At 33.4% G+C, this 14407-nt stretch overlaps 2 protein-coding genes across 2 annotated transcripts; both read right to left on the bottom strand.

Annotated features, from left to right (window-relative positions):
• Positions 1-4383: 4383 nt before the first annotated feature.
• Positions 4384-6058, bottom strand: LOC134265768 (uncharacterized). The gene has a single exon (XM_062747982.1). It carries the CDS (start codon positions 5743-5745, stop codon positions 4384-4386), a length of 1362 nt encoding a protein of 453 aa, XP_062603966.1. The 5' UTR covers positions 5746-6058.
• A 3521-nt stretch (positions 6059-9579) lies between these two features.
• LOC134265769 (C-type lectin domain family 4 member A-like) lies at positions 9580-13633 on the bottom strand. The gene is made up of 4 exons (XM_062747983.1): positions 13451-13633; positions 11652-11731; positions 11280-11364; positions 9580-10003 (listed from the first exon to the last, which is right to left on the bottom strand). The coding sequence occupies exons 1-4, from the start codon at positions 13515-13517 to the stop codon at positions 9765-9767; spliced, it is 471 nt and encodes a 156-aa protein (XP_062603967.1). The 5' UTR covers positions 13518-13633; the 3' UTR covers positions 9580-9764.
• Between the last annotated feature and the right edge of the window lie 774 nt (positions 13634-14407).

The raw sequence follows: 14407 nt of genomic DNA, 5'->3' as shown, positions 1-14407 counted from the left end.
CAACAGAGAGAGAAAGAGAGATTTTTTAGCCAAAATTTTCAACATTTTGACCATATTACATTATTTATATATTCTTAAATGGTTTGACTTTATGCACAAGATGAATGTGAAAGTAATTAATGGCGCATAAATAGATACGATGGGACTCCCACACTAAAGAGTTAGAACAGCAGGCGGCAAAATGGAAACAGGTCGTGGAGGTGAAGAACCAAGAGATTCAGAGATTCCGAGTGGAGCTGGACGCCATATTGGACGTGTTAAGACTGTTACAGAAACAGGGTGTGGTTTTACCTGTCAGGACTAGTAACACCTACTCCTAGCATGGTGTAGCAGTTATAGGATTTTAAAATCTTTCATTACCTAATTTTTACTTGCAACTGAATAGAATTCTGATGGTGCATTATATTTCAATCCTTTGATTAAGAAGAAACCAAACAATATGACTTCTGTAGACAAGTTCCTGTGTATGTTAAGAGTTTAGATGAAGGGCACTGGAACTTTGTTATAGAATTGAAAATGAGACGGTCCAAATTGTCACTGTGAGGTTGTTTGTACACAGTTGATCTTACAGATAAAAAAAATCGAAATAAAGGTTTTCTTTTACATTTATCAAAAATATAATAGATACACAAAGGAAGTAAAAAACAAAAATGTATTTATTTATTTTTTTTGTTGTTGTTTTTATTATACCCTCCGCAAACGAAGTCTTGGGGGTATATAGGAATCACCTTGTCCGTCTGTCTAGCTGTCCGTCTGTCTGTTCGTCCGTCTGTCTGTGCAATCATGTCCGGTCCATATCTTTCTTACAGAGAGACATTAGAATCTACTACTCCACAATAAGATTGCTCATGACCTAAGGGTGTGTCATGACCTTGACCCAAGGTCATTTGGGGAAGTTCAAGGTCACTGGAAGAAAAAATTCAGAATTCGTGTCCGGTCCATATCTTTCTTATGGGTAAACTTGGTAGGTTCTCATTTGACACAAAGATTACCCATGACCTAAGGGTGTTTCATGACCTTGACCCAAGGTCATTTAGGAAAGTTCAAGGTCAATGAAAGAAAAATTTCATAATCCATGTTTGATACAAATCTTTTATGGATAAACTTGGTAGGTTCTCATTTCACACAAAGATTGCCCATGACCTAAGGGTGTTTCATGACCTTGACCCTAGGTCATTTGGGGAAGTTCAAGGTCAATGAAAGAAAAATTTCATAATCCATGTTTGATACAAATCTTTTATGGATAAACTTGGTAGGTTCTTATTTCACACAAAGATTGCCCATGACCTAAGAGTGTTTCCTGACCTTGACCCAAGGTCATTTGGGGAAGTTCAAGGTCATTTGAAGAAAAATTTCATAATTCGTGTCCGGTCCATATCTTTCTTATTGATAAACTTGGTAGGTTCTCAATTGACTCAAAGATTGCCCATGACCCAAGGGTGTGTCATGACTTTGAACCTAGGTCATTTGGGGAAGTTCAAGGTCACTGGAAGAAAACTTTTATAATTCGTATTTGATACATATCTTTATTATGGAAAAACTTACTTCTGAAAAACCCAGCGGGGGTATTTTGTCCCGTTTGGACAGTTCTAGTTTTATTTTACTTCTACAACATAATTATCTCAAAGTGACCCTTGATAATTCAGAAAGCTAGAGAGTCATAATGTGTAATGTCCCATAGTCAGATAATAAGTCGTTCCGTCCATGTTATGTCACTTTGATAGCATGTCCCTTAAAAGTAATATATTATTTACATATTTATTTTTCAAATATAATTACTGTATAATAAACATAAACTAACAAAGTTTCTTGATTTATCTTATTGTGTACTTCAGTCTCCGAATATGTTTGTTATATCTATTCAGACACTTTAAATCTGTTATATCTCTTCAGACACTTTAAACCCATCAGAGGGAAACTGGTGATGGACATACATATAAATATCAGCACCTTACCTATGGTTCCTTGGCAAAATTCAGTTAATTATTGTCAGTAATATTGTTAATACTTATAAAATACCTGTAGGACCAACTTTCCCAGCCCAGGATAAAAAATTTGAGTTGGTAAGTAGTTGAAAACTTTTTCTTCTCAAAAAAAAAAAAAATCCACAACATTGCTGAATTTTCAGAATACGTTTTTCAGAATGTATTTCAAAATAATTGTTTCCATGAGCTAAAAAAAATTAAGTCCCATTTTTAGGCAGTAGCCAGACTCAATATAAAAAAAAGATGGCCTAGCATTGTATTTTTTTTGTACTTTAAGAACATGATAGCCTAACATAATTAAGGTTGAATTATAATGAGTACAAGCATGGTGCACTAGACCAACAGAAAGTCATTAAGAAGTATTGACCAAAGTGAGTGACATAAAGAACAAAAAAGTTATCAAATTGGACAATTGCAAGAAACATAAAGTGGCATTACTTTTAGGTCAGAAATACTGTTTTTCAGTGAACTGAATGTCCCCAAGATTCAAATAAATACAATCATTTTTTTTAATTTAAAATTCAGGGGTTTGGAGCAGATTTCAGTTCTCTTGTGAGACATTCTTTGAAATCTGCACAAAATAAAAATACAAAATAATATTCATGTAGGTTCACAACTTCAGGTAATAATAAAGAAAATTATAAGAAACTACATGTATATAGATTCATAGTCAGGTATCAACATCGACAGATTTATCCAGACATTCAAAACTTAGATTTTAGATCTTAATGTAAACTCTTAACATAATCAATAGTTAAGGTCATACTCAACGTAGCTTGAACTTTTTTGGGTTCTTCCTTGGAGTTGAAGAGCTTCACTAAATGAAGGACGCGTGCAATATTTTTTATGTCTTTATTTGGATTTGTACACCTCTTCTAAAACAATTTTTGATGAAAAAAAATCTGGAGTTCATGTTTTATAATATTTGTACAATTTCATTTGAATAATGCAAAAAAAAATTCAAAATTCTATATCTTTTCAAAACCCCTGGTAACGCATGCTGATTTTTTTTTCTAAGAACATGTAATGATATTATAAGTTCAAATTTAGAATATCTTGGAAAATTATCAGTAGATAAGGTACGTAGCGTATGTCCTTATATAACACAATATCAACTTGTTATGCTAAAATACCACACGTTATATTGCTAAATGTAATATTAAACTGGCTTCCTAACAACTCTGTGTATTTAAGAACCTCCTCTATATATACACTGCACGCTTAAGAGTTCTGATAATAAGGTATTTTTCTGCAGTTAGAATGATCTGCCCTTAGATCTAAATTCTAAAAAATATAAATTTACACATTACTCAATTTGTAATCACTTCAAGTATTCTCAACAATTTAAAAAGCCAAGATAAAATAACTGAACATGTTATTCACATGTATTTTCTCTATTGAAGCAATTTACAGTAATTTCTATTCACTGATACTGTGTTGTCTTAGAACATTTTTCCCAAGGATAAATGCCACGCACCATACATTGAAAATTGAATAAATAAGCTCAATATTAACTTCTTTATACAATATATTTTTCTCAATGTCCCAAAAAATTTTTGCAGCCGTGTAGAGAGGGTCCTTAAAGTCTAGAAAAAAAAGCATCACTGCATTATAGCATTTAACCATCAGCATATAAATATACAGCATTTGCGTAGTAAAATATTAACAAAAATATCTAACATTCATACAATTTTCAGTAATTAAACTTCCATGGTTGCCACTCTCGATGACTATAGAAGTTTTGTAGGTAAAACAAAATGTATGTGTGCATGAACCTCGTGCAGGCTGTACAGGGAATGCGGTTATACATGGGTTGGGACAGTAAATGCTTTATAAACCGCGAAGCTTGGGTACAAAATGTAGCAATTAAACTCATTCCTTCTAACTGATGTTTTAACCGGTCACAGTAGCCTAGTAGTAGAGCGTTCGCTTCGAGATCGGGAGGCCCGGGTTCGATTCTCGTTCGCGGCGCCGCGTCATACCCAAGACGTAAATAATATTAGTTATCCAGGTTCAATCAAGGGTGTACGGGGATTTACCCCGGGTTTTATTCCATACACCCTTCGGCCAAATACACCCTGAGGACGAAAGCCGAAGGGTGTATGGAATAAAACATGGGGTACATGTAAATCCCCGTACATCCTTGATTGGACCTGGATAACGAATTTATTTCCTATGTAAAACAAATAAATTTATTTCTTATGTCAAAACAAGGGTGAATAACACTTTCAAAATATTTATGTACTCCTGCGTTTTTATGTACTCGTCAGAACATGTGATCTTTGAGCTTTGTATAAAAATTAAAACAATAAAGTCATTTTTAAATTCAACCAACATCTTTAATTAATCAAAAATTATGAACACTTTGAAATTAAAGTCCGTTTAGTTCTTTTCAAAATTACGACTTGTAAATGATTTGAACAGTACCAATTGAACAGTTCTGGAAAATGCTCTCTGGGGCAGGTGCAAAATTTGCTCGTCTTTGTTGAACATTTACTGTAGTTTTATTCATGGATACCATGCTTGATATTTGTGACCGTTCTTCATACATGTCATCAAAAAGGTCATCAATGTTTACACCTTGCAATTGAAGATTGTCGCCCCCTGATGCGGTGTCGCTCGACACAATGCTGAGGTCATTTTGAGTAGGCGGGGCGGGTAACATAGGAATGATCGGTGGTGCTGGTAAACATGGTTGCTCGGTGTTGACAGTGTTTTGTATTGCCCTGCTCATTTGCAATTTTTCATGTTCCGAAACTCGGTGGTACACAGCAAGGGAGTTCACCGATTTGTGGCCCGTTACGGACATGATTTGCGAATCAACGAAGTTGTTTTTAAAAAGGATGCTAGTTCCGGTAACCCTGATTGAGTGGTTTGTGTAAATTCGGGAGAGGTCACACTTTTTGCTGAGTTTTGACATGAAAGAACTAAGGGAATCTTTTCCACAAGGCTGTTTTGTGTACCATATGGGGTCACTATCTAGGAAGGTTTCTCGAGGTCGCTGCCACAGTCGGGTATTTTCCGGATTTAGTTTTGTTATATATTTCTGAAAGGATGCAACTGGACAAAGAGGTGAGTCTTTATTTTCAACCATACAGCCTCCAAAATTTTCTTTTTCATTCGATCTTCTATTTTTTACCAGTTCATCTTTGGCTTTTTTTACGTATCTCAGTCCAGTATTCGGATCAGTGGAAACACAAAATGTATCTTTCGTCATCTGTGCCATATTTTCTAATCCCCTTCGACAAAAATAAAGTCTTATGTCCATTTGGACTTTATTGAGTAGTCCACAAGGAGTTTCGGTCGATAAATGCACACTATTATATAGTTTTTTAATGTCACAATCCTCTATGCAGGGATAGTGTTCCACATCCCCCCTTCCTTCTTTTTTCAACTCGGCCATGGCTGTTTTGAAACTCTCGTTACATGAATAAAACTCTGGATCTTTTATTATATCAAATGTTTTTAAGAAAGGTGGAGCTTTTAAATACCGATTTAATCCATACCGTGTATTTTCTAGGGATGAAGATTTATACAATTCTCCGTCAATCTTTCGCAAGTCTAAGTAAAAGTGAGAAAGAACTTCGTTCAATTGATGAGCGTCAAAGTTTTCGAAATCCAAGGCTTGTTTTTTTTCTTTCAGGTAATCCCTCAACATTTTTGCGCTTTTTTGGTTCCCTTTAATGGTATTTTTTGGCACAACATTGGCCCGTTTTTCTATTATTTCCGACGGAGTATGTGAGGCAAATCTTTTCGCCATTTTCGCAGACGATGATTGAAAGAGTTATTTCGCTTTGTATATATACTCGAAAGAAAAAAGTTCTAGTTAATTATCAATGTGATTTCTTTTAATTTGTGTGAAATTTTAACAAATCGTTATTACAATACAAAGATTTTTTTATTTGTATTATTATTTAGAAGAATAGATTATTTATCCTACTTTTCCCCATCACATTTGTATTTTGTTTTTATTTTTTTTCGTGCGTGTAGATAGACATGCATTGTGACGTCACGTTTTATTTACACCCGGCTCATGTCGGGTGCACGGATATTTACACCCGACTTTGTAACCAATCAAAGCTCGTGTTACAAGCTAGATAGGAAATAAAGGTAGTGACTGTTCCTTCGCCAAGCGCTCGGCACATTTTGTATATTGTTTAATGGACTTTGACATTGTAAACTGTTCGTTATCTCCATATCCTTGTTTTAAGATAGCTCCTCAATGCAGATTAAAAATATTTGTATTAATTTACATTATGTTTCGATTTTTTCTAAGGTAAGATATACAACATCGAAGCATTAATCTGTCATATTATATGACGAAAATTTGAAAGTTTTTTTTCCCAAATCTCAAAATTCGGCACAAAATTATTAGGAATGTATTTACTCAACCAGGACACCATTAAGACAGAGGTAAAATTTTAAAAGAAAATCTATTTACATATGTAATTAAAACAACAAAAGAAAAAATGAAATAAAGCCCTTACATATTATCGACAAGTCGCTATTCCAACATGGCTGTCATTTGTTTATCTGAGTTTCAATCTTCCTGGTCTATTTTAAACCAGTCTCTGAGAGACTCTCAGGTATTGATTCAAATAGCGGAGGGCAAAGGCCAGTGTATTTGATAATTTAAAGAATCGATTTGAAAAATGATGTTTCACAAACAAGATATTTATAACCGCTATAAGAGGACCAACCACTCGAGACAGGAACTTCACCGGTAAAGGCATTATGTCAATATGTCTCCATACGAGAGAGAAAAAATCAAGAGAGTTAGACGTTAAACGTTTAAGATAAAATCATTTAATTAACAATTGCAAGGGCACCCAGAATTCACTTTTAATTCGTACAGACTGTCTCAAGGCACACACAGCAATATGTCAATACACAAATACATAGTAGAACATACCGAAGAGAGGTTATCGAAGGTCTAGCATTCCTTTCTTGATCAAATTAAATTGAAGAATTCAAAGGTCAGCTGTTCATCTTAACTTCCCTTTCTGCCTTCAGAGCTAATTTAAAATCTTAATATTTTTAAAAATGAAATTGTTTTGGTTGTTTTGTAGATTTAAAAAAGTCCATGATAACCATATCTTGATAAAAGTAGACTGGCCTTACCTGCCTGATATGCGCGATATCGCACGATAGAGAAAGAAAATACCAGTCAAAGTAGAATCTGTAACCTAATAGAGTGAAAAAAACATTTCCATTAGGAAGGACAACTCTGTATCTATAGTCAGTTTCTCTATTTACAAGAAGTTAAACTGTAAGAACTGACTGTTAGAGGTTAGTGCCATAGTTCTGTTTCATAGGTAGCTTGTGTATTTACTGATAAGGAAAATTTACCTATAAAATAATTTTAGAAATAATTTTAAAAACAAAAGGCCCAGGGGCCACAGCGCTCACCTGAGCAAATTGTAGGAAAAAAAACAAATCAGATCAGAACTGAAAAGTTTATTAAAGGTGAGGGGAGGGGGGGGGGGGCTTGAATTTAATACTACTTAAGAATGCTTTCATATTAATACAGCATATGACTTTGCTGTTCTTGATAAAAAGATTAAAAAAAAAACATTTTCTTCCTATACTATCTTTAATCATTGCTTTGAAGTACTTAAGAAGATTTTTATACAGATTTTTCCTTTATATTCCTATGTAAAACTTAGATAAGCCATTTTGGCCCCACCCTACCCCCAGGGGTCATGATTTGAACAAATTTGAATCTACACTACCTGAGGATGCTTCCATATGAGTTTCATCTTTCCTGGACCAGTGGTTCTTGAGAAGAAGATTTTTAAAGATTTTACCTATATATTCCTATGTAAAACATTGATCAGCCATTGTGGCCCCGCCCTACCCCTGGGGGTCATGATTTCAACAAACTTGAATCTACACTATCTGAGGATGCTTCCACATGAGTTTCATCTTTCCTGGACCAGTGGTTCCTGAGAAGAAGATTTTTAAAGATTATCCCTATATACTCCTACGTAAAAGTTTGATCGGACATTGTGGCCCCACCCTACCCCAGGGGTCATGATTTTAACAAATTTCAATCTACACTACCTGAGGATGCTTTCACATGAGTGTCATCTTTCCTGGACCAATGGTTCTTGACAAAAAGATTTTCTCCATATACTCATATGTAAAACTTTGATCAGCCATTGTGGCCCCGCCCTACCCCTGGGGGTCATGATTTCAACAAATTTGAATCTACACTATCTGAGAGTGCTTCCACACATGAGTGTCATCTTTCCTGGAACAGTGGTTCTTGAGAAGAAGATTTTTTATCTATATATTCCTATGTAAAACTTTGATCGGCCATTGTGGCCCCACCCTACCCCCCGGGTCATGATTTGAACAAACTTGAATCTACACTACCTGAGGATGCTTCCATATGAGTTTCATCTTTCTTGGCCCAGTGGTTCTTGAGAAGATTTTTTAAAAATGCCATTAATTTTTCTCTAATTCATGATTATCTCCCCTTGGAAGAGGGCGTGGCCCTTCATTTGACCAAACTTGAATTCCCTACACATAAGGATACTTTGTGCCAAGTTTGGTTGAAATTGATAAACAAAGATATTATTTATATTTTAACCAAAGTTTTTACAAATTTATATGCTTTGTTCATTTGTGATAATGTCAAAGCCCCGGTAATAGATGTATGTTAGGCACATTCAAACAGTGGTGTTCTAATAACTCTGATACAACATGAAAGATCAATAGGTTCTATATGTTTTATCTGCTGTCATAGCTGCATATCATTGCCAATGGCAATTTGTTTGTATAAAATTTTTAAAAAGTAAGATATTACGAAACATTATATGATCATTCCAAAGAGTAATTGCAATGCGGTAAAGTCTGATTAACACAAAGGATTGTTAAGTTATACACTTTCATACAAATTAGCCCTTGGGCCTATTTATCCTGCAATATTGCCAAAGGTTTTTTTTAGTATGTTAATATGTGAGAAATTTAAGCTCATCTGAGCTCATTTCAAGGTTGAGTTAATAGTTGTGTAACAAAAAGGTTCTGTGCACGCCTTGTTTAAGAAATGGTCAAGATTGGTAAATATACTTCTATTAAAGAGATATAAATCTAGTTAAACCAACCAATAACATATTTACATAAATACAAGCACATCTTTTTGATGATTTTTATTATCGGATACATTCTAAGATTTTTGTAATCAAAGTGGTTGTAGAGAATTCAGAATTGCTTTTTTTTTTAAATCACAATATTTCAACGACAAAAATATGTGTTATGGATCTGTCAAATAGTGTCACTATGATTGATGATGTATTTATATTAGAAGAGCACTGTCATTTATATATTTATAACTTTTTACATATTAGTTGACTTATAATAAAATTATACAGAATTACATATGTATTATTATCTTTTTAAGTTTGTACATCAGGTTCTACATATCACTGTTACAAACAAAATAGACTCATACAATACAATACATTGTCATTGTGGATAATTTTGAAAATGTAGAAATAAAAAAAGGACAAATAAGTGACAAATTCTAATAAGTTATATATTTGTGACTCTTTTGGGTTTTTTTTTAATTAGTTCCTGTACGAGGTTGAGAAATAGGAAAAACTATTATGCTTAGATTGATTTTCTTACACAGTCGACCAGAGTCTGGAGTAACTATTTCCGTTGGGGACATCTTATTTATTAACGTGTCTCTCTGATGATATCTTACATGGACACCAGTGCTGTTTCTTTCTTAACGAACACTGAATATGTAACGACATAACAAACATGCAGAAATCAAGTTATTTGCTTTTTCTCACAGATAAATTTTCTGGGATATTCGCAGTTTCCGTCACTCCACTGACCATTAGGCATAAGAAATATACACTCCCTTGTCCCTATGTCACTCGGCTCGTTAGGGTACCAGTTCTGGTAAGTCAAAAGATTGTTCGAGCATTCCCATTTGAAGACTCCTTTCTCTGTAGATCCGCCCACAAAAACCTCACAGTTAATATCCCAGGTAACAGAGCACAAACCTGAAAAAAAAATAATTATCATAGGAATTTGTGTAAAATCAGGTGCACATTTCAATATATTTTTAATTCAAAATTTTTTTGGATAACTGCAAATATTGACAAAGCATCTAAGTAAATTACATATTTACATTTTTAAAAATATTTTCACGACGTTTTAAAACCCCATAATGACCACATGCGGTCTACTGACAGAACACTGCGCATAAACACCTCTTCCACGTAACTTTCAAACCAAATATCAGCTCTTAACCCCTTTATCTAATCTGCTGTTTAGATGTCAAATCTATACCCCGTCCACGAAACCTACTGACCAGATATCCAATCCATATCCCTTCAACAAAATCTACTGACCTAAGGAAAATTCATACTTCCCTATGCAACCTATTAAACAGGCTTCAAAGATATACCATTTCCACGTAACCTACCGAGCAAACATCAAACCTTTACCGCGAGCATATTTCAAATCTATACCGCTTTAATTACCTACCGACCATATATCAAATCTATACCGCTCCCCGTAACCTATTGACCAGATATCAAACCTATATCGTTCCCCGTAACCTATTGACCAGATATCAAACCACATCTCCTTATAATAACCTACATCAAACCTAGCTTAACCCGACCAGATATAAAACCTATACCGCTCCACGTAACCTACCGACCAGACATCAAACCTATACCGCTCCACGTAACCTACCGACCAGATATCAAACCTATACCGCTCCACGTAACCTACCGACCAGACATCAAACCTATACCGCTCCACGTAACAAATAATAAAACCTTACCGATTTTGGATCATTTTTAAACCTAGGAATATGGACTATCAAACCTATACCTCCACGTTCCTACCGACCAGATATATTACAGCTCCACGTAACCTACCGAAGACATCAAACCTATACCGCTCCACGTAATATACCGCATGCAGACATCAAAGTTGCTCCACGTTAACAGTACATCAAACATAATTATGTATGTATGCATTGTTTACAAATCGAAGTGCCTGTATAACTAATAATTACCCATTAAAGATTTAGGTTAAAGTATTTTATCTGCGTCACAGTTGGTACAACGTGTCTCTTTCATCAATTTTCTGCAAATTTTATGCACATACTCATTTCGTAGATACATGTACAATATGAAATATTTAAAGTGGTAAATCTCTAAGGCTTTTTTCTGGATCATCATTAACAGTAAACATCAAAAAGAATTATTATTTTACTTTACTGCATAATAGAAATGTTATTTTGAAAATTAATTATTTTCTTACTGAATAATAGAGATGTAATTATCCAGTCGTTTTCATACTGGGTTTCTATTTCAAGGAGATATGCTCCCTGCCTTTTGCATTCATCCTGCAACATAACACATTTAACGACTGCATACAAACTAGGATTTGAAGGAAGAGATCGATTTGTCAAATAAATTTCATAATAAACTTCAAAACAGTAGAGAATTCAGCACACTTAAAAAAGTATTCATAAATTGGTAATATTACCTATTTGTTAAAGTCTATACAGAGTTGAATAAATAAAAGGAAAGAAGAAAGTATACGAACACTCGAAACCTGAAAAACTAAAGAAATTGAATATTGGTTTAGATTTAAGTACTTTTTCCACATATACAATACTAGAATACCTACATTGGCAGTATTCCAAATTAATGATGTCTCGTTGTAAATGTAGCAATGTCCAGAATATGGTGACCAGCCATCTGAACACACTAAAAGAAGTATGCTTGAAATAATACATAAACAGACAAAGGAAAAGGTGCGAAAAAAAAAATAACTTATACAATTTTTAAGAAAACTGGGTACTAAAAAATGCCCACGATCTTGTTATAAATGCAAACTTAAAGTTAGGGGAGGGGAGGAAATTCTTTAAAACGCAGATTCTATGGAGGAAATTCTTTAAAACGCAGATTCTATGGATAAAACGTACCCCCAAAATAATATTCAAATTTATTTTGAAAAGTTTCTATATCTTTCTTTAACTTAAGCACCTAGTGTTATATAGTGCAAGGCAAGCTGTGAGGAAACATTCAGGGAGGTGAATATTTGTCAATCAAACAATAAGTGAATTCCATAGTCTCCTAACAAAAATGTTTTATACTTATCTATAGGTTACTCATGTTACAGGTAACTATAGTGAATACTTTGATACCTTGATTTAATATTAAATTTAGCGCTGGAGCTTTTTTTTTTTAAGATTTTTATAGAGCGTAAATCTACGTACATTAAATATCTTTGATTTAATTATTTGATAAAATATGCTAATATACAAGAAATGGTTTATTTCAAAGGAAATTAGACACAGATTTAAATTTTTTTTCAAAATTAATTAAAATGTTTACAATTCTTAATTAAAGGAATTCCAATGATCAGCAGAAATTTGAACATGTTTTGTTTATTTACAAAGGAGATACAGATCTTCACACCAGAGGTACAGTGAGCAATGAGCTCACTAAATAATACCGACCGCCTCCCATATGAATATAATTGCAGTTTCCGTGTTTTGCTCTGGAAAATCCAAACTATATGTCAGATCAAAAAGTAAAATAAGAGGTGCACAATGGCAATATGTAATAAAATTATGTGAAAGTTTCACATAGTTTTATGAGAGATGGGTACCCCAAAGCGTAACAGAATGACGGGCGGACGGACCTACAGCTAGACAGACGGACGGACATACCGATTACGATTACTATATACCCTCCCACTTTTCAAGCGGGGAGTACATGTATAATAAGGCTCGTGTGTTGTTTTTGTTTACATATAGGAAATATCATATTATTAGAAAACGAGATCCAGCAAAAAACTAGAATCTGTCTAATGGTATTAAGAATATAACTTCTTAAATGAAAAATACTACTTTGAACGATCACATTTTAATATACATATATATGTAATCACACCATGGCATGGACCTCGTTGAGATAACAAAGTTTTGGAGCTCTGTCTTGAATCTTGACAACAAAAAATATAATTTTTGATTTTGTTTACAATATATCTTTGTTAAGTATATGTTAACATAAAAAATGTGAAGATAAGTTTTGATATTTTTAGTTGAACCTGTGTCCATGTCCCTTAAAAATTGTTAATTGCTTTTGAGAAATTTAACTATATATCTATCTGAAATTCATATTTAAAATACCTTTGATATACTATAGTTAACTATAAATAGTAAACTATAGTTACCTATAGTACTTTTTGTTAAGGACTGAACTAATATCTACTACAGACGATACGTTGTTTTTCGTGTTTTGTTAATAAAGTGTAAGATTGTAAACGCAAAGGGCAAGCAAAACATATGCATAAAATCGGATTACATGTATACACTTCATAAAAAATTCTGTGCAATGAAAAAATTAGTTTAAATGGCTTTTCTAGTTCATTATGATTTATGAAGTATCATTTTCTAAACTAAGAATGAAATGACTTACCGCTAGGATTGAAAAGGTATTGCCATAAAGTCTGCGTATTGTTTCCAATATTACTGGTTTCATCCATGTAATTAGTTAAAAGCTTACATTGTTTTCTTTCCAAATTATAGAGTAATGAAGAGCATAGTCTATTAAATGCGCATTTTAAAGCACATTGTAGAATGCCCAAATCGTAGGACGTTACAAGAACACTAGAATTTCGCAAATTTGTAATGTTTCTTGGAGTTTTATCGATAGATAAGTTCCTTTGCTGAAATTGTCCAGACACACATGCATATAAAACAAAGAAATCAAAACAGATTTTCATAACGTTCAATAATTCCATTGTTATTATTTACTCTGAACATTATCAAATTTTAACTAAAAGTAGTTTCCTGTATCCGTTTCAAATGCGTTATGTTCTTTAAGACAAAATTAAATTACAATGGTCATTCAATTAATTGAACAAATTACATTATATCATAATAAATGTCGAAATATTTAACATTATAATTTAAATAACAGTCGAAAAGTTATTTGAAGAGCTTGTAATCACAGAAATGCCCAGATGTTTTCCTGCATTCAATTTGAAAGTAAGCATATGGGCACTAAATAAAAACTGTTTAAACAGAAGTCTCTGGTAATATTGGTTTATAATTATATCAAGTAAAAGAGAAAATGTAACTCGGATTTGACACAGCAATAGTTACCTTGCTGATCCTTGGTTTGGTCTAGTTTGTGACAAGACTTCTTGCAATCAGATTAAAGTTGAAGAAAGAGTAGACTTCTAAAAGATTTGAGTAACCATATGGTATTTGTTACATAAAGAAGGGGAGGCTGACAAAAAAGTTGTCCTTGCGTTTATCATTATGATGTTTTGTAAGGTTACCACTAACGTTTTTTGTATATTGATTATTGTTGATAAAAGAAATATTTCGATATATCTGAATTTTCTTTAATTATTTTTAGACATTCCAA

This window comes from Saccostrea cucullata, unplaced genomic scaffold (assembly GCF_032062105.1).
Source record: "Saccostrea cucullata isolate Sc308-1 unplaced genomic scaffold, CSIRO_AGI_Scuc_v1 ctg9953, whole genome shotgun sequence".
Taxonomy (NCBI): domain Eukaryota; kingdom Metazoa; phylum Mollusca; class Bivalvia; order Ostreida; family Ostreidae; genus Saccostrea; species Saccostrea cuccullata.
The sequence above is the reverse complement of the archived record's forward strand: the minus strand, read 5'-3'. Positions and strand labels throughout refer to the sequence as shown.